The sequence below is a fragment of the Macaca fascicularis genome, chromosome 18, assembly GCF_037993035.2.
Source record: "Macaca fascicularis isolate 582-1 chromosome 18, T2T-MFA8v1.1".
NCBI classification, from domain to species: Eukaryota; Metazoa; Chordata; class Mammalia; order Primates; family Cercopithecidae; genus Macaca; species Macaca fascicularis.
The window spans coordinates 71705991-71726668 of NC_088392.1; the positions used below are offsets into that span (position 1 = coordinate 71705991).

A 20678-nucleotide genomic window follows, 5' to 3' on the forward strand; every position below is an offset into this window, starting at 1 on the left:
ACATGCTACTTATTCATTACTTTTTCATTTAATAAATTAGCTACTATATACCTGGTACTATGTTAGACTCTCAGCACATGTAGAGAAAAGATGCAGTTCCTATTTTGGGGAGCTATGGTCTAATGTACAGTTCACAAGCCTGTTTTCACACTGGAATTACCCAAATTGCTAAGTAAACGAACAAACAGCAGTAAGTCTATGTTCAGGTACCCAGCCTAAGATTCTTTTTTTTTTTTTTTAAGAATATCTGATCTTCTGTCATCATCCCATCAGCCCTAAAGATCCTGATTTAATTGGTCTGGAGTTGAGTCTGGATAGCAGTATTTTGAAAACATTCCTCATATGATTCTAATGTACAAGCAAGGTTGAGAACTACGGTCCTAGCAGATGAAAGAGATCAGTTAGCGAGCAAATACAAGTGCAGTTTTCTTTTTTTAATCTTTCTTTCCTTCTTTCTTTCCTTCCTTCCTTCCTTCTCCCTTCCTCCCTCCCTTCCTTCCTTCCTTCCTTCCTTCCTTCCTTCCTTCCTTTTTTGAGTTTTTTGAGATTGAGTCTCACACTGTCGCCTGGGATGGAGTGCAATGGCTCAATCTTGGCTTACTGCAACCTCTGCCTCCTGGGTTCACGCGATTTTCCTGCCTCAGCCTCCCGAGTAGCTAGGATGACAGGTGCATACCACCACACCCCGCTATTTTGTTTTGTATTTTTAGTAGAGACGGGGTTTCACCATCTTGGCCAGGCTGGTCTTGAACTCCTGACCTCATGATCGACCCGCCTCAGGCTCCCAAAGTGTTGGGATTACAGGTGTGAGCCAATGCACCTGGCCAAGCGCAGTTCTCCAAATGAGCCAGCTGAGCTCATCTTTTAAAGTTAGTCTGGCTTCCTGCTTTAGAATCCTTCACTTCATGACGTCACCACTTGACCACTGAGCACACATTTGCCTTCTCATTCCTGGCAGGCTCTGGAACCAACCAGTGTTTAGACACTGGGATTGTAACGAGCTCTTGCTTAGTAGGTTATCAACTCAATCTCAACTCATCATTCCTTCTGGTAATGCTTTCTCCTAACCTGCCTTGCTCCTTGTGACCAAGCTAACTTCCATCATCCAGTTGTTGCTTGGGACCCAGCCCACCACCTGATTCTCCTGCCCGCTGCTCGGTTTCTCTGGTAAGAATACCTGCGGTCTGTACTGCCAGCGATGGTGCCCTCCAGATCACCTTCCAGGCTTTGGCAGGTCTCTCTCTTGTCTTCCATCTGATCTGGCTCACCTGGCCTTCACCTCCACCCCAGGCCTGATGCAATCAGCCACAGCTGCTGTTTTTAAAATATCTAATATCAAGGAGAGACCATCCTTTTTTATGTGCCAACTCATCCACATTAAGTATGTTTTATTCCATTCTTTTACAGACTTTTTTAGCTAATGGATTTCTTGGTAAAGCATGACACACTCAGTTCATTATCTGGATTCTTACTCCCAGCACGAATAGACAAGAATACATCCACTTGCAACGTATTCTTTGACTTCAAAGGGAGACCGGTGATCCTACCAACCCCAGGAGATTAAGTTAACTTTTAAAGTGGAATTCAAATTACACTTAAAGTATCTTGTTAGATGTATTTGTGGTTTGCTATTACAAGATAAGCTTTGTTTTCTAACTGAAATTTTAACAACGCATCCCCCCAAAAGTTGTTCTTCTGAAATAGCAATCCAAGTTTCACATCCCAAATCTTGAAGTTGATAACATGCTCCCCTGCCATGTATTCTAACATAAAAGAAATAAAGTCGGTAAAAGTAATATGTTGATATCTAATAGAACGAATACATACAGAAAATTTTAGGCTATGTATAAAGCTTTTATAGGGACTTATAAAACCTTGCTACCTAGTTATAGCCTATTCGGCTATAGAAATCTTTTATGAGCACCTCTCCTAGCTCTCACCATCCTGTGCTGTAAATACTGTCTTTTCCATTAGATTGCAAGCCCGGTGTGCAGTGATGATGTCATATTATTTCTGGGACCCAAATGGCACCTGACACAGTAGGAGCTCAAGAAATACATGTGACAATAATGAGTGTGTGTCTACTGCATATAAAACAGGCTCAGATGTCATGGGATTCCATTTGGACTTTGTGTATCCAGCGTTCTTCTCTAGGCTGTGAGCCAGTGGTTTGTCCAGGGGTTAACAGGGTGCTGCTTAGCGTATCAGTGTTGCAGCTGTCTGTAGTTCGAGTCTGGGAATGGAATGGCATGCAAATGACTTTTGGTTCCTTAATCCAAGTCAGTGAAACAAAAGTCTCACCCAGGAGGTCACCAGCAGATCCTTTTCTGGTGGCAAAATTTCCCTAGTGATAGCTCTGTTAATGTCATGCCCGTCACCTGCCTTTCTGAGGCTATAGATGAGAAAATAAGAAATTGATTTAAGTTCTTTTAACAATCATATTTGGAACCCATGGCTTCCAGGGTGCTTTTGATGTAGCCCTGACTAGATTAAGAGTTTACTTGTGTAGCAATCTACGTTGTTCTGAGAGCAAACTCTGCCCTTGGGTCCTTGGAGGTGTCCATTTGGCACCTTTACTATCCACACAATTGTCAGCTGAAGGGTTTGATTTCTATAGGAATATGTGTTCTGGTGTCTTTGTGTGTTACCTTTTACCTGGTGTATACATTCCTAGCATTTTTCTGTTTTCTCATGAAATTTTGCAAAGGTTATTTACATGCAGTGTGGTACTTCTTACAGACACCTACCACACTTTTGTCTAAGAAGGCGACTTTTGTCAGACCCACGTCCAGAGAGTAGTTCTAAGACTAGCTGAAAACAGCTTATGAAGAAATAGGATGAAAGGGAAAGATATTTTCTCAAAGGGTTCATTTTATATTATTTTGAAGTAATATGCAGTGAAAGTAGTTTTCTATATTTACATTCTTTTCTCATCAGAAAAATAAATATTACATTCTGTATCTGTTCTTTGTTTATTTCAGCCTGAAAACAGGGACAGATTAAAGCAAAAGTGCTTGTACTAGAATGAATATAAATTTAATATAATTGGGTGATTTAAAAACTTGTACAAATGTATAGGGCATATATGCAATTCCATTACATGCCCAGATGGAATAGTGGTTAACTCATGGCTTTTAGGGTATCCATCACCCCCCAAAAATGCACATGGTACCCAGTACGTAATTTTTCATCATCCACACCACCCTCAGCCCTTACCCTTCCGAGTCTTCAAAGTGACATACTTTATTATCTCTCATTTCCAGTGCTGGTTTTTTTTTTTTTGAGACAGGGTCTCACTCTGTCGCCCATGCTAGAAGGCAGTGGTGAAAACATGACTCCCTGCAGTCTTGACCTCCTAGGCCCAAGTGATCCTCCCACCTCAGCCTCCCAAGTAGCTGGGACTACAAGCACTCACCACCACATCTAGCTAATTTAAAAATTTTGTAGAGGTGGGGTTTTGCCAAGTTGCCCAGGCTGGTCTCGAACTCCTCTTGCCTCAGCTGCCCAAAGTGTTGGGATTACAGACGTGAGCCACAGTGCCTGGCCTCTGGTGCTTTCCTTTACACAACTTTAATGAACTGAAATATATGATAGCTTACAGGTTAAATGATAAAAAAAAAATCATTATGTAATGATCTGAAACTAGTTGGACAGTGAACACAGCAAACTTTGTTCTCATAAGAAAGGGCAAGACTGTCTTCTCTAGTAATCATGGCATCTTTGAAACTGGGAAATGAGGGCTGCCTCGAATCTATAAACCATTCAGTTGGGACCACTGTTAGTTTAGCCCAGAGATCAGCACACTATGGCCCGTGGGCTGAATCTGGCCCATTACCTCTTTTTGTAAGGGCTGCAAGCTAAGAATGGTTTTTATATTTTTAAATAGTTGAAAAAATTGAAAGAAGATTACTATTTTAAAACACAGGAAAATTATACAAGATTGAAATTTTAGAATGCATATAGCACATCATATTATATAATGTATATAATGTGCATGATAAAGTTTTATTAGAACACAGTCATGCTCATTTGTTTATGTGTCCTCAATGGCTTCTTTTGTGTCATGGCAGAGTTAAGAAGTTGTGACAGAGACCACAGGGCTTTTGAGTGAGAAATATTACCTGGCCCTCTGCAGAAAAAGTTTGCTGACCTCTGGTTTAAACATAATAGCCACAATTACATAAATCCTACTTTTGTTTAAGGATTGTGCCCACTAACTGGGCTGCTCTAGCTTCCCCTATGATTGGGAAAATATTCTTAGGAGACTTAATGGCCAGGGTGTAATAGGAATAACATTCCAGGAATGAATGCGGGGAACAGTTGGTCCAGGAAGCCTAACTTGATCAAGAACTTCCGTGTTTTTAGATGCGCATCAGAACAGCCCCTAGACTACATCAAACCTGGCTCAACCCTGTCCCGAGGTGCCTGTGATGGGACGAATGACTGTCATGTTCTAAGATCATTACTTATCAATTACATTCAGATAGTACACATTGATGATTTTGAAAATTGGGGGAAAGCACAGAAAGGCCAAACGTTAGTTCAGTATCTCACACAAATAGGATTAGTTTTAATGAACAGGTGAAAGCCCACCTGGACGGGTCTCTGCCACAACAGGGCCAGCAAGGTCAGACGGCTTCCCAACTCCCGCCTGGTTTATGGCTCGAACACGGAACACGTAGCTGACGCCCTCCTTGAGGCCTCGAACCTGGTAGAAGTAGGTGTAGAAGCAATGGGTGTTTGATGAAGCAGTGGCCGTTTTATGTCATTTAAACAGATGGGGCTGTTTTCCTCTGTAGTAATGATTTAGTGACCTAGCACCAGGTATACAAGACTTGTGGTCTAGACTTGATTCTGTCAAACACTAAGCAGGTGACTTTAGCTGCAGATGATCTTCTCTCTGGACCATCTGTAGATAGAGAGGAGTTTCCAATATCCATTCTCACGCTGATGTTTCTCCGTTTTAGTTAATTTAGTGGCTACCAACATCAGAAACAGACTAGTGTACGTAGGAGTCACATGTGTTAGCCACTGCATTCTTTGGTAAAAAGGACAAAATACAAAGTGCTCATTATAGCATATGTCACCTTATCCCCCGATCCTTTTGAGATATTCCATGAATAATTTCAGATGAAATTCTTGGCAAAAGAGGAGAATTAAAAGCATGAATCGCAAACACTTTCCATTTGTTTAAAAGCATGTTAAACTAGTAGAACCAAAACAAACAATAATTGTTCCTGTATATTTAATATAGTTATTTCTTACTAAATAGACACGAAATTAACACAATTGTGAGTTTGAATAATTTGTGAATAATCAAAGTGTACTAAAATTCTAAATCCCCAAGTTTTTAATAAGCAAGATGTGTGCTGAGAATCCACTACATATGTGCCACTAAGCTAGAGTTACGAAGAGCTGTTAAAAAAAAAAAAGCATTTATAATTTATTTTTGTATGACAGTCCCACTTCGTGTGTATATATACACACACACACATATATATATATATATACACACAGAAACATTTCCTTGTAATAAAAATAGAGCAATCGCCAGGTACCTGACACATATGCACCTGCCACCTAGGTGATGACATATGGCTGTGAGCCAGATATATATATACACACACATCTGTGTGTATATATGTGTATATATGTGTGTGTGTGTGTGTATACATATGTATTTTTGAGACAGAGTTTCACTCTGTTGCTCAGGCTAGAGTACAGTGGCACAATCTCAGCTCACTGTAGCCTGGACCTCCTGGGATCAAGCAGTCCTCCGGCCTCAGCCTCCTGAGTAGTTGGGACCACAGGCATGTGCCAGTACACCAGGCTAACTAAAAAAAAAAAAAATTTAATAGATACGGGATTTCACCATGTTGCCCAGGCTGGTCTCAAACTCCTGGGCTCAAGCAATTCTCCCACCTCAGCCTCCCACAGTGTTGGGATCATGGGAGTGAGCCACCATGCCTGGCTTCCCACTTAATTTTTTGTAACTTTCTTAGGGTTTTGAACAATCTCATTTCTATTGTCAATACTGTTAATGTTTTATCAACATTTTAAAATTAAAAACATGTGACTTTTAAAAGCTATGTTATGTTTTAAGAAGGAATTTATTATACACAGAGGGCATAATTTTTCCCCAAAATGTTGTGATAGAGACCAATATCCAAAATGTGATTTAAATCAAACAATGTTAGAATAAAGTCATTCAATTAGGTGAAGTGTTTGTGATCATGTATTTAAATGAGGTATATATTAAATTATTAGGTTTTTAATCTAACTAATTGTATTGTGTTTACAACAGAATGTCACTATTTATGTAGTAATAGCCTTCACTGGCACTAACGGAGTTTTGAAATGGATTTTATTCTGTAAATGAACTTTAACTTAAATGCATAGAGTCTGACACATTTAAATTCTATGTTTAGAAATAATGTCAGGAAACTGTGGATTTCCAGAACGACACAGAAACATTTCCTTGTAATAAAAATAGAGTAATCACCAGGTACCTGACGCATCTGCACCTGCCACCTAGGTGATGATATATGGCTGAGTCAGATTTCTGTAACATGTACAGGCAGTATATTCACATTCCAGTGTCTGGTCCCTGCGGTGACAGGGGCACTCTCCACTCTTCCATGACCACAGGGGCAATGACCACTGGCCTCAACAGCACCACAAATATGTAATCGAGATCATCGATGCAGATCTATTTTCCTTTTTTTTGAGACAGAGTCTTGCTCTGTTGCCCAGGCTGGAGTGCAGTGGTGCAATCACAGCTCACTGCAGCTTTCGCCTCCCTGGTTCAAGCAATCCTCCCACCTCAGCCTCCTGAGTAGCTGGGACTACAGGCACATGCCACCACGGCCAGTTAATTTTTTGTATTTTTTTTATAGCCAAGGTTTTGCCATGTTTCCCAGGCTGGTCTTGAACTCCTGTGCTCAAGCCCAGATTTGCCTGCCTTGGCCTCCAAAGCCCTGGGATTATAAGCGTGAGTCACCGTGCCTGGCCTACTTTCTTCTTTGTGCTTCTTATGTTTAATTTTTCATTCAAATTGTTAGTTTTATAATCAGAAAAATAAAAAAGATTACTTTCACTTTAGAAAAACTGTTGATAAAGTGTAAGAACTCCCCTTATGGAAGTTCGCTTCCAGGTTTGTTAGGCATACTTGATCTCAGTCTCTTTCTCTCTCTTAAAATTGCCTTTATTCTTTTTCTTTTTAAAAATGAGTGACACTAACCATTCTTTGACACATTTAAACTCTACTTCTTTTTTTTTTTTTTTTTTTTTTTGCTTGCTTTTTCACCTTTGTTTTGTTTCACCTGAGTCAGTTCAAACCTCAGGCCCTTGGCATCCTCTATGGTGGCAGATTGAAGACTTGGAAATTTTCATTCCAGCCATATACACCTACCACCATCATCTAGGATGTTCCCGACCTTTATTTTACACTGTACTTTGGGGGTTTCTTGGAATCCAGGGGCCTCTGGACTCATCTTGACAGCAAAAGCATCATAGGCTCCAGTCCTTCCTTGAGCTTTTCTCTTCCTCATGAAAAGATGACCTGTCTTATCTCTTCAGAGTTTTGCAAGAAGCTGGATTGCTGATCGGCATATGCTAAGTTGAGTTAACGGCATGTTGGGTGTAATGGTTTATGGGCTGTATCTCCTGGAGGATATATTTACATAGTTCAGAGTGGCTGGAAATACCCTAACCCTGGAGAGTGGCTGACAGACGGAAGGCACTTAGTTCATGAAGCAGGTCAGGGAGAGATCTTTTTGGCCAGGTACACTTTGAATATCTTCCAAAGCTCACCTTATAGGCAATGACCTCTGCTGCCAAAAGATACGACGGTGCAAACGCAGTGTGTAACATCCTGAGTGACTGTGGTGAAGTCAGTCACATTTCATTCTAAGTAGTAAGTCATGCAATCATATTTCCTACAGTTTCTGAGGCCCTCTTGGGGAGTCAGGGTCTCCAGATGCCACTGCTAACACTAGGGGGAAACGTTCTTTAGAAATTTCCTTTTGGTACAAATGAGAGATTCGGTGGCTACGGCAGAACAGTGTTTGGTTGACAGAGTTAGGAAATGGTTCATTGAGCACGCTAGAGGAACCTGAAAGGCAGTGACATGGATAAGGGGGGTGAGCGAACCTGTTCCACTAATCTCTGAGAGCTCATGTGAGAACCAGCCTGAGGGAGGAACTAACGTGAGACAGCAGTGACTTGAGAGGACCAGTAGTCACAGGCTTCCTGGTGTGAACTTTATAAAAACAGCACCCTCAAATCAACCCCCGCAGAAAAAAGAGGAATGAAAAAATCACCTTTTGGGGATGGTAAGCAGTAAGGTTTTAAGACTATGAGTAACAAAAACGTGTAGTGGGTAAGTTGAGGCAAGGAGAGAAAGGAGAGAGGAAGGAGCTGTTGCGTGCGTTTCAAAGCTGTGCTAAGGAATTCAGGTTAAATATAACCAAACTGTTGCAAGCATCAGAAACTTCTCCCAGCCCCAACCTCTGCCAATGGAATCTTACCAGGAGCCCAGTATATGAAACAGATCAAAGCAGAGAGATTCTGTTTTATCTTGCTAACTTTCAAGTTAATATTAGTAGAGCCATTTCCCCCCCCCCCTTTTTTTTTTCAGGGAAGCTCTAGAACTGAGCATCCTCTTACCTTCAGGTATACGTTTTTAATTGCCGCCTCATTGAGCCCTCGCCACTGGTCCTCTTTGGCCTTGGCCTCCTTCAAATCCACGAAGTAACCAGTGACTGGAGTCCGCCCAGAGTGGACTGGAGGCTTCCACTGGAGAACCAGGGAGTCCTTCCTGACTTCACTACACTTGAGACTGTGCGGTGGTCCTGAGAGAGAGAGAAGCGAATGAGGAGAAATCAGAACATAGAAAACTCAAGTCTCCACACATTTAGAACTACTTGTAAGTCTTAAAGCTAATCTAACACTGGTGTTCTTTTTTCAAAATTTAGCATTCCCAAGAAAATAAGTATTCTGTGGTCATTTCCTGTCGTTTCCACACTGCTACATCAGCCCACCGAGTCCCTTTAAGGGTGGCAGGCAGGTAAGGCCACTCTGAGGTGCCTCTCAAAGGGTGGACCCAAAACTTCCCTTCAGGCCGTTCTCAGGCCTGCATTAGTCTTAAAGACCTTTTATTGAAACAGTTTGATTTAGCTGCAGATTCATATTTTTTAATTTTTATTTTTAGAGACAGGGTTTTGCCCTGTTACCCAGGCTGGAGTGCAGTGGTGTGATGGTAGCTCACTGTAACCTTGAGCTCCTGGGCTCAAGGGATCCTCTCACCTTAGCCTCCTGAGCAGCTGGACCTACAAGTGTGCACCACCACACCCGGCTAATTTTTTAAGTTTTTGTAGAGATAGGGTCTCGCTGTGTTGACCAGGCTGGTCTTGAACTCTTGGGTTCAAGTGGTCCTTCTGCCTCAGCCTCCCAAAGTGTTGGGATTACAGGTGGGAGCCATCACTTCTGGCCCCCCGTTTCAGACAATTTTTGAGTGACAGCCTAAAATTTCCCCTTAATGTCAAATAGTATAAAGAAAGCAGCTCTATCTGATGGCATATGAATATACGGAGTAATGGCTCTTTCAAAGGAAAAAGCATCGCTCCCAATCAGAGGGAAATCTTCCCCCTAAAGAGTATGTGCAGCCCGCAAATGGGTAAAAACAAATGATAGGTTATGGTTTACAAAATCCTTTTACCAAAGTAAATACAATCAATCCTATGGGCCTGCATCTGCACTAAATACTGCCAGGTACCTTACATTCATTTCTCTCTCTCTTCCTTAAGACAATTAACAGAAAGCTCAGCGAGGCCAAGTCACCTGACAACCCTCTGCAGGGAGAAAGCCAGAATGTGGCCTGTATGAATGCTATTCACACTCTTGGCAAATCAGAACTACTAAGCGATTGCCTGTATCTTTGCATGACCACCAGCTGCTATGCAGGTGAAAAATTCATTTATTTTTTCCTTTCTTTTTTTTTGGTTTTTTAAATAATGACTGACATCTAGCCAACCAATCAAAATCACCTGAAGTGACTCACAGTAGCCTGAAAGCCAACCTGTAGAAGGACATACTCTGTTACGCCATGCTTTGGTGTTTTGTAATTGATAGTTCAATATTTGTTTGACCCTTTACCTTGGTTTCATGGCCACAAATATGCGTCATGCTTGCCTTCCGATGTTTTGTATAAAGCTGTATTTAAATCTTAATGCCAAATACCTCACACGAATGTGGCATGTTCTGTTTTGCGAAGGGCTTTTATAAACATGATCTTGTGTCACCCTTAGAACCCAGGGAGGCGTCTAGATTGGGAGCAGTATCCCTGCCTTACACACAAGGAACTATGCTGTCATTTCCTAGCAGCTATAGTCTAGGGACAAGCAGACCTAGTTTCCTACCCTAATTATGCTACTTGTTACCTCTGTCACCCTCTGGGCATCGTTTAACCTGAGTGTCAGTTTTTTCATCTGTCAGACAGGATGACAAAACATTCTTACTGTTTTCTTCCGTAGGGTTTTCTTGAAGTGAGACTTGCCTAACAGGACTCAGTAAGTCAAGGATGGGACTGAGAAGCCAAGATGTCAGGATGGTGGGGGGCTGCCCCCTTCATTTTTTCTCTAAGTTGAGAGTGCTTACCTGCAACCTTTTTTTGTCAATTGCATCGCTTTTTTTTTTTTTTTTTTTAAAGAGAGAGCCTCACTCTTATCCAGGCTGGAACACAGTGGTATGAACACAGCCTTGACCTCGTGAGCTCAAGCAATCCGATTCCTGCCTCAGCCTCCTGAGTAGCTGGGACTACAGGCGTGCACCATCATGCCCAGCTAATTAAAAAACATTTTGTAAGAGATGAGGCCTCACTATGTTGCCAAGCCTGGTCTTGAACCCCTGGGCCCAGGCAATCCCCCTGCCTCCTCAGCCTCCCCAAAAACTGGGATTACAGGAATGAGCCACCGCACCCAGCCAACGACATCACTTTCGATCAAAAAAAATTTCTACAGGCCTGCTTGGAATTTCTTAGTCTCTAGTCAATTGCATTTCACTTTACTCAGGAATTGCAAGAATCTGAAAACAGACCCACTTTTACGCAGGTGGCAGAAAGGACTTGAGAAATACCATCTGGCCTCAAGGAACTACAAGCAAAGAGCAAAGTGTTTCTCTCTCTCTATTTGCAGAAGTCGAGAGAGCACCTGAACTGCTCTTGAGTTTCTCTTGGAATCTTGTGATTCACACCTGACAGAGGAGTTCAGCAAAGGCAACGTGATGGTCTTCAAGGGCAAAGGGTTTCAAACAGAGGAAGGGAGTGGCACCAGGGACATAAAATCACCCACCACATACCTCACTATTGCTAGTTTAAATCTTAATGGCTTAGTAAATTTGCATTCAATTTTTATTTTATTTCATTTTGTCTTTATAGCTCTGTAAGAGTTATAAGCAAGGTAAGTTCCCCCTCACCCCCATCCTCGCCCCACTTCCCACTTTCTTCCCTGCCCACCCAACCACTCCCTATGATGACCTCTGAAGGACAGTATTTGCCAGGTTCCAGGAACTTTCTTTTGGTTCAGAGTTTGGAAAACGTGTAGAGAGAAAGGGCTGGAAAAGTCAGTGCCGAGAGGCAAGCGGAGACAGGTCAGCCTTAAACCGTAGACAGGTGTATGAAATCTATCCGTGTGATATGATGAAGGGCTGAGAAGAGGGAGGAGAGCCCAAGAAGCCATGTAGCTTGGGTATGGAGGGATTGATTTTGGGGAGCTAATAAATGAGAACCTTCCCAGCAGCGTGACAATATATGAGAACAAATAAGTGCAGGGAGACGTGTTTGAGACATTTTGCTGTGGGATATAAATGAGATGACCTTTAAGTGGCCTTTCAGAAGCAAAAGCAAAGATTGGAATTCCTTTTAAACATTCATTTGCACTCAATCCAGCTGCCTCTGTTAATCCTACTCCTCACACAGGCTGAGCGGTGAGGGCTCTAGGATTTACTTGGAACACAAGCACAAAGAATTTATACTCAGTTTTACATTGCTATCTATTATTTAATATTATCATTAAAATATTTTAGGTAAACACGAGGGGCCAAGAGAATTCTTTTCCCTTAAATGTTGACCATATAGTTCTTTGAATTTCGTTCCAGGTTGTAGGTTCTCTTGGAGGAAATTCTGAGGTGCAGTGTGGAAGCACGGTGTCTGTGGTTTACCTGGGACGGCGATGGTCCACTCTTCACACTTGAAGCATTCGCTTACTGCAGAGGGCGCGCCCAGCCCAGCCATGTTCATAGCTGCCACTTGGAACTGATACACCATGTTTTCCTTCAAGTTGCTAATCTGCAACATTGACAACATCACAGATAGTGAATGTTCCAGGTTTGTTTTTTTCTACTTGTTGAACATTTTATTTATTTACCTTCCATGTCAGACACATCTTAGGGTGACCATCAATGAGTCACACCACTTTTGTAATCTCCTGGGTGTGGATGAAACTGTGACCTCCTTGTAGCCTACAATAGAATGTGGCAAAGGGATTGGGAGATCAAGTCCTGTGATTGTGTCACCCCATATGGCAAAGGAGAAAAGATATTATAGATGAGGGTCCCTGATCAGCTGATTTGAGGTTAATCAAAAGGGAAATTGTCCTGGATGGGCCTGATGTCATCAGGTAAGAACTCTTACAATGGGGTTTGGGCCCCTCCTAAATAAAAACATGGTACCACTGTCCTTGAGGAGGTAAATGTCACACTGAGAGCTGCCTACCCACTCACATTTGGAGAAAGGCAGCATCTAGGAGTGGAAGCGTCAGTCCTACAGCTGCAGGGAAGTGAATTCTGCCAACAACCGGAGTGGGCTTGGAAGAGGAACTCAATGTGAATGTGGCTCAGCAGACACCTGCATTGCAGCCCTGTGAGATCCTGAGCAGAGGACCCCGCGACGCTGTGCCCAGAGCCCTGACTCAAGGACACTGATATAACAAATGTGGGTTGTTTTCAACCACCGAGTCTGTGGTAATTTGTTATGTGGCAATAGAAAGCTAAGGCATGTACAGGTGAAATTTAAACGAGTTCTAAGCTGGGAATCAAAATGCTCAAGTTATCATAATGTTTCTGCTCTTTACTGAGTAACCTAATATTTTTTGTGTCACTCAGTAGGAATTGGGTTGTTGAGGGTAAATATACATGATAAAATAATAAATGTTAAAACATTTGCAAAATAGAAGTGACGGAATATATTAGTGTGAAAAACATTTGTAGGAAGCAGCAAACTATAAAATATGTAAAATGTGACTGACAAGAGATGGAAAATACAGTAAGAAAAAAAATAGACATTTTCTTTTTTTTTTTTTTTTTTTTTTGAGACGGAGTCTCGCTCTGTCGCCCAGGCTGGAGTGCAGTGGCGCAATCTCGGCTCACTGCAAGCTCCGCCTCCCGGATTCACGCCATTCTCCTGCCTCAGCCTCCCGAGTAGCTGGGACTACAGGCGCCCGCCACCGGGCCCGGCTAATTTTTTCTATTTTTAGTAGAGACAGGGTTTCACCGTGGTCTCGATCTCCTGACCTTGTGATCTGCCCACCTCGGCCTCCCAAAGTGCTGGGATGACAGGCGTGAGCCACTGCGCCCGGCCAGACATTTTCAACAGAATATCAGATGAAAAAGAACAGAGAGTTTGTAAACTGACAGAAAGTCAGAAGAAATTACACAGCACATGATGCAGAAAGACTCAAAAATGGGAAAGAGAGAAAAGTTGATTAACAGACATGGAAGATAGAGTGAGAACATCAAACATATGTTTAATTAGTTTTGGGAGAAGTGCAGAGAGAGAGAAAATGAGGGAGCAACAATATTTTGTGAGACACAGAATTTTCTAGAAAGATCTTCCGAAAAATCTAACCCACAGATGAAAAATCCTCTTCCCCCTAAAATCCTGGGTAGATATATTTTTTAAAAACCCACATCTAGACCCATAGTATTTTAGGTATAGCACACCAAAGATAAAGTGAACATATCAAAAGCTGTCCAAGAAAAAAGGCAAATTACCCTCAAACAAGCAAGCAGATCAAGAGTTGAATGTCAGTGGCAACAATAGGCCAGAAGATGGTGGAATTACATCTTCAAAGCACTTAATTGAAAGCAAATAAAGTGGCAAATATATTGGTAAGTTGAATCTATAAAACAATAATAACATTGCTGTTTGGATTTTAAAAAGAATTAAAACATAGACACATGAAAACACAATAGCATGCGAGTTGGGAAAAAGGTAAAGGGGTAAAGTTTTTAAGGCCCTTCTGTTTCTGAGATAAGGGTAAAACAAATGAAATAATTTCAGACTTCAAGTTGCACAGTCACCAAAACCAAAGAAACTCAGAATCTATAACTTTTAAGGTAGTGTAGAAGGAAAAATTGAATAATTTTAAAAAATGAGTCAAAAATAATCAAAAAAGGACAGAAAATGAAACACAGAACAGGCCGGATGTGGTGGCTCATGCCTGTAATCCCAGCACTTTGGGAGGCTGAGGCGAGCAGATCACTTGAGGTCAGGAGTTTGAGACCAGCCTGGCCAACATGGTAAAACCCCGTTTCTTCTAAAAATACAAAAATTAGCCAGGCGTGATGGCACATGCTGTAATTCCAGCTACTCGGGAGGCTGAGGCATGAGAATTGCTTGAACCTAGGAGGTAGAGGTTGCAGTGAGTCAAGATCATGCCACTGCACTCCAGCCTCAGCACCAGAGCGAGACTGTCTCAAAAAAAAAAGAGAAAGAAACAGAACAGAAAGGACAAATAGAAAGCACAAAATAAGATGATTAGATTTTTTTTAAAAGTAATCAGTAATAGCAAACAAATGACAAAGACTGTCAGGGAGGAAAACACAAAATTTAACTCCGTGCTATTTTTAAGAGACACATGTAAAGCAGAAAGTTACAGAAAGAAAGTTAAAGGATGAGAAGTTACATGCCATGCAAACATCACCCCACCCCAAAACCCTAGTGTATCTATAGTAATAACAGGCAATATAGACTTTAAGGTAAAATGTATTAGTAGTGGTAAAGAATCACTTTGTATCCATTTAAAAATATCACTTCAAAATACATAAAGCAACATTTTAAATGAGTGAATTTTATGGTATGTGAATTATATCTTAATAAAGGGAAATCATCCTGCATTTTTTCCTTCCTGTACTATCCTTGTCGGATATCAGTATTAAATTAATTCTAGTCTCAGAATAATCTCACTCATGAACATAGAAGCAAAAATCCTAAACGATAATTGGCAAACAAGATCCAGGTGATAGAAACAGAGTATATATATAGTCTCCAAATTGAATTTATTCCAGGAATGCAAGGTTGTTTTAACATTAGACAATTACAAGAATATACCAAATTAAAATAAAAGGGAAAAAATATATAATCTTCTCAATAGTCCCAAAAAATGTTTTTGATAATTTTAATTAACTGTTGGCAAACTGGGAATAGATGGAAACTTCCTTTAAGTGATAATAGATGTCTACAAAACACCTGTAACACACAACACGGTATTTAATGGTGAAATGTTGAAAAATTTCCCTTTAAGATAACTATCAAGCCTAGAATGACCAACATCACCACTTTAAAAAAGAAAAAAAAAAAAGAAAATTTGAGACGGTATCTCGCTATGTTGCCCAGGCTGGTCTTGAACTCCTGGGTTGAAGCAATCCACTGCCTCAGGCTCCCAAAGTGCTAGGATTACAGGTGTGAGCCATCATGCCCCCAGCATCACGACTTTTATTCAATATTGTGCGAAAGTCGCTATGCAGAAAGTAAGGTAAGAAAATGAAGTGAAAGGTATAAAATTTGGAAATGAAGAAGTAAACTGCCACTATTTGCACATGATACGACTATACATAGAGAGACTCCAAGAGAACTTAAAGGTAACATTCAAATTATTTTAAAAATTTAACAAAAGACTATATATATGGCCGGGCGCGGTGGCTCAAGCCTGTAATCCCAGCACTTTGGGAGGCCGAGACGGGCGGATCACTAGGTCAGGAGATCGAGACCATCCTGGCTAACACGGTGAAACCCCGTCTCTACTAAAAAATACAAAAAACTAGCCAGGCGAGGTGGCGGGCGCCTGTAGTCCCAGCTACTCAGGAAGCTGAGACAGGAGAATGGCCCGAACCTGGGAGGCGGAGCTTGCAGTGAGCTGAGATCCGGCCACTGCACTCCAGCCTGGGCGACAGAGCGAGACTCCGTCTCAAAAAAAAAAAAAAGACTATATATAGTAACTATATGTGAAATCAATATATAAAAGTTATATTTCTCTTTACTAGCAATAAAAACCGATACAAAAATATACTGGAAATATATCATCTCTATTAAAAAATAACAAATGATATACAAACCTCTGTAAAGAATCGTAAAACTTTAGTGAGAGGCTTGAAAGACCAAAACAAATGAAGAAAAAATAACATGTTCATGGATTAGAAGGTTCAATATTTTTAAAATGTCAATTATTCCTTAATTTATTTATAGATTCAATGAATCCTCAATCAGAATTCTAATGGGTTTAGTTGGGTTGAATGTAAGCTTTTTTTTATTGTTGCTTTCTTTTGTTTTGTCTTACTTCTTCTTATTATTATTATTATTCTTTTTGGTAGAACTTGGGACCCTAATACTTAAATTTATATCAAGTGCAAAGGGCTAAGAGTAGCTCTGGAAAAAGAATAAACTGGGAGACCCTGATCTACCAATCATCAACTTTACTATAAAGTTATAATTTTTTTTTTTTTTTTTTTTTTTTTTTGAGACAGGGTCTCGCTCTGTCATCAAGGCTGGAGTGCAGTGGCATGATCTCAGCTCACTGCAACCTCCACCTCCCGGGTTCAAGTGATTCTCATGCCTCAGCCTCCTGAGTAAAACATATAAAAGTAGCTGGGATTACGCATGAGAGCCACCACTCCTTGCTAATTTTTGTATTTTTAGTAGAGACAGGGTTTCACCATGTTGGCCAGGCTGGTCTCAAACTCCTGACCTCAAGCGATCCACCCAGCTCGGCCTCCCAAAGTACTGGGACTACGAGTGTGAGCCACCATGCCCGGCCTATAAAGCTATAATATCCAAATCAGTGTGGTATTCACCCGCTGTTAGACAAACAGACCAGTTGAACAGCATGGGAAGTACAAACACAGACTCATGCATATAAGGAAATGATATATGATACAGATAGCCTGGCAGAATAGCAGGCAGATGGCAAACTTTTCAATAGATGATGCTGGGACAAATATGTCTCTGTGGGGGGGATTAATTTTGATGCTTAACTCACAGCATATACAAATATAAAGGTGAATTAATGACAGAAATGTAAGTGGCAAAATAGTATACCTTTTAGAATATAATCAACTATAGTATTTCCACAATCTTGGAATACAGAAGGCATTTCATCAAAAAGGCACAAAAATCACTAAGGACAAAGCAAATGTTAGTAAATCTGACTACAATGAATTTGATGTTAAAATTAAAGTCAGAGAAGATGTGTGCGACTTACAGAATGTAAGAAATCCTGCAAAGGATTTCTATTCATAACATGTAGAGAACTTTGCAAGTCAAGAAGAAGGCATCAGAAAAATGGGCAAAAACCTTGAACAGGCATAAAAGAGGATATTAAAATGGACTGTGTACATAGGAAAAGATGTTCAAACTCATTTGACACTCAGACTGTCAAAGCTGAAAATGTGTGACTAGACCAAGTGTTGGCACGGATGCAGAGCGGTGGGAATTCTCACACACTCTTCAGAAGACAGTATGGAATTATCCATTAAAGAGGAAGATAAACAGACCCCCCAACCCAGCCATTCGACATTTAAGTGATCACCTAGAGAAACTGGTGCACTTATGTACCAGCAGATAGATGTATACAAAAATGTTCATAGCTACGTTGCTTGATGTAGCTAAAAATGCAAAAATACCCCAATAGCAATAAGAATTGAATGAAAGACTATATTGTGATATGACCACATAATGGAATACCATACCACCCAGTAATGAAAAAGAATGAGTTATAGCCACATGCACTAACAGGGAAGAATCTTAAAAATACAATTTTGTATAAGCGCAGTGGCTGATGCTTGTAATCCCAGCATTTTGGGAGGCCGAGGTGGGCAGATCACTTGAGGCCAGGAGCGAAACTCCATCTCAAAAAAAAAAAAAATGCAATTTTGTTTTATGTATTCTCAGCATGTGTATGATATTTCATAAATTTCAAATGTTAAATTGAAAGAGCAAGGTGTTGAGTTGGTGCAAGTGTCATCCCTGGCCTCACCCTGCTCTGAACCCTCATGGCACGAGATTCTGTGAGTGTTAAGAGGTGGTAGCTTGGATGTAGCTGATGAAGCTCTAGAGAAGAAAGTCATCAGCTAAAGCAACAGTGAGACTGTTCTGGTTCCCTTATGTGACCTGAGCAGTGGAGGCCCCCATGTAGAGGAGAACACATGTGAGGCCACCCTTTGTGGCCATCAAGTGACTATAACAAGGGCCACTTCACAGGTGGTGAGCTGAGTCTGGCCAGCAAGCCCATATCCCTTCATCCTCTGTAATTTGGACATTGAAAGTTAAAAACCCAGCCGGCCACAGTGGCTCATGCCTGCAATCCCAGCACTTTGGGAGGCTGAGGTGAGTGGATCACTTGAGGCCAGGAGTTTGAGACCAGCCTGGCCAACATGGTGAAACCCTGTCTCTACTGAAAATAGAAAAATTAGCTGAGCATGGTGGCTTTCACTTGTAATCCCAGCATTTGGTAGGCTGAGGCAGAATTGCTTGAACCTGGGAGGTGGAGGTTGCGGTGAGTTGAGATCATGCTCCTGCATTCCGGCTTGGGTGACAGAGCAAGACTCCATCTCAAAAAAAAAAAAAAAAGAAAAAAAGGAAAAAAAAAAAAAAAGAAAAAGGAAAAAAAAAAAGAAAGAAAGTTAAAAATCCAGAGTGTCATTAAATCTTGAGACTCTTTTTTTTTTTTTTCCTCAACTTGAGGGCTTTGGAAGGATCCTGGGACTCTTGAGGCTAGTGGCATATTAATTGTAGATACTTCGTAAGTTTTGAAAAAAAATTAGTTTGTACAGTAAGCGCACATTTCATAGTAAATATTCTAGGAAATTATTATGCTTATGTGTATGAATCAGGAAATATAAATCCTGCCTGGTTAGCCAAACTACTTGTATTCACCACAGTATATTTTTCACAAAACTCATGCCACTGCAGACAGTGGACTCTGGAGAAATGACGTGAGTCTCTTACAAGGTGCTGGGTGTGTGCGTGCCTGGGCATGCAAGCATAGCGTCATACATAGGACACGCCACGCTACAGAAAGTCGTGTGCTTACCTTGTATGCTTCCTCACTGACAGCCTTGACATTGGCTTCTCTCCATTTTCCTGGTACCCCATCAATGACCTCGCGATAGTTCACATAATAGCCAGTAATTTCTGCCCCTCCAATCTTATCTGGTTGCTTCCATCCAAGAACCATTGAGTCACGAAAACTTTCAAGACAGGTGATATCATGGGGTGGAGATGGTGGTGCTGTGGCAATATGAATAGCTTGTGAGTAGGCAGAAATGCATTTATGATTCTATATATAAACATTTCCGTTGATGCCACATATGAGGGCACTAGACCTTGCAGTATAAAACTAAAATGTGAGGCTGATCATTAACTTGACATTCGACTTGGTGTATGCAATGGACACAGTAAAAAGTACACTACAATCATTATTCCAAAGATAAAATGAACCTGTCCTAGCAAAATGGTACAATACCCTGAAAGAAAATGATTCTTTTCCTCATAAGTAGAAATATTTTTCCCAAGGTTTAATTTTTGTTTCTTTATGTGGTTTAGTTTTATTTGTTCCCTGAGGAAAATGGAATGTACATATCAATTTCTGCTGCAATTTGCTTATTCAGAATTTCCATATATGTGTGTATATATATAATATACACACACATACCTTTTTTTTTTGAGATGGGGTTTCACTCTTGTCACCCAGGCTGGGGTGCAATGGCACCATCTTGGCTCACTGCAACTTCCATCTCCCGGGTTCAAGCGATTCTCCTGCCTCAGCCTCCCGAGTAGCTGGGATTATAGGTGTGCACCACCATGCCCGGCTAATTTTTGTATTATTAGTAGAGGCAGGGTTTCACCATGTTGGCTAGGCTGGTCTCAAACTCCTGACCTTAGGTGATCCACCCACCTCAGCCTCCCAAAGTGCTGGGATTACAGGCGTGAGCCACCACACCTGGCCCAGAATTTCCATATATTTCTCAAATGATTAGCATTTCACCATTCAGGCACGCTTACCCTTGTGAGACCTTACAACTACACAGCTCTGTCTGCACACAAGAAAAATTGACTTTAGAGCTCAGCTAAATGACACCTTTGGAAAACATTTAAAAAAAACAGGCACAATCTGCTGTGACTTTCTCTTAGTGTGTAATACTTTTGTCACATTATTTTTAATCTGATGTTGGAGTATTTTTCATGTGGTACAATGCTATACAGCTGTCACCATGTTTATCAGTGCTTAGCTAGAAAAATATTTGGAGGATATTTCAAAAGTCCTCCTTCATTTATGTGGCTTTGCTGATCAGCTCTTCACTCAACTACTGAAATTACAGTTTCCGTGAAGAGAGGGGGTGAAGTGGTG

The 20678-nt window shown here is 41.0% G+C and overlaps 1 protein-coding gene across 10 annotated transcripts in view; it reads right to left on the minus strand.

Moving 5' to 3' along the window:
- MYOM1 (myomesin 1) overlaps positions 1-20678 on the minus strand; it is a 179609-nt gene that overhangs the window by 37919 nt on the left and 121012 nt on the right. For all 10 annotated transcript variants that reach the window (XM_005587098.5, XM_065534075.2, XM_065534071.2 and 7 more), the window contains 4 exons: positions 19362-19558; positions 12217-12343; positions 8668-8852; positions 4594-4708 (listed from right to left, as the gene is read on the minus strand). In XM_005587098.5, the coding sequence (XP_005587155.4) occupies positions 4594-4708; positions 8668-8852; positions 12217-12343; positions 19362-19558 (624 nt within the window). The remainder of the gene's footprint in view (positions 1-4593; positions 4709-8667; positions 8853-12216; positions 12344-19361; positions 19559-20678) is intronic.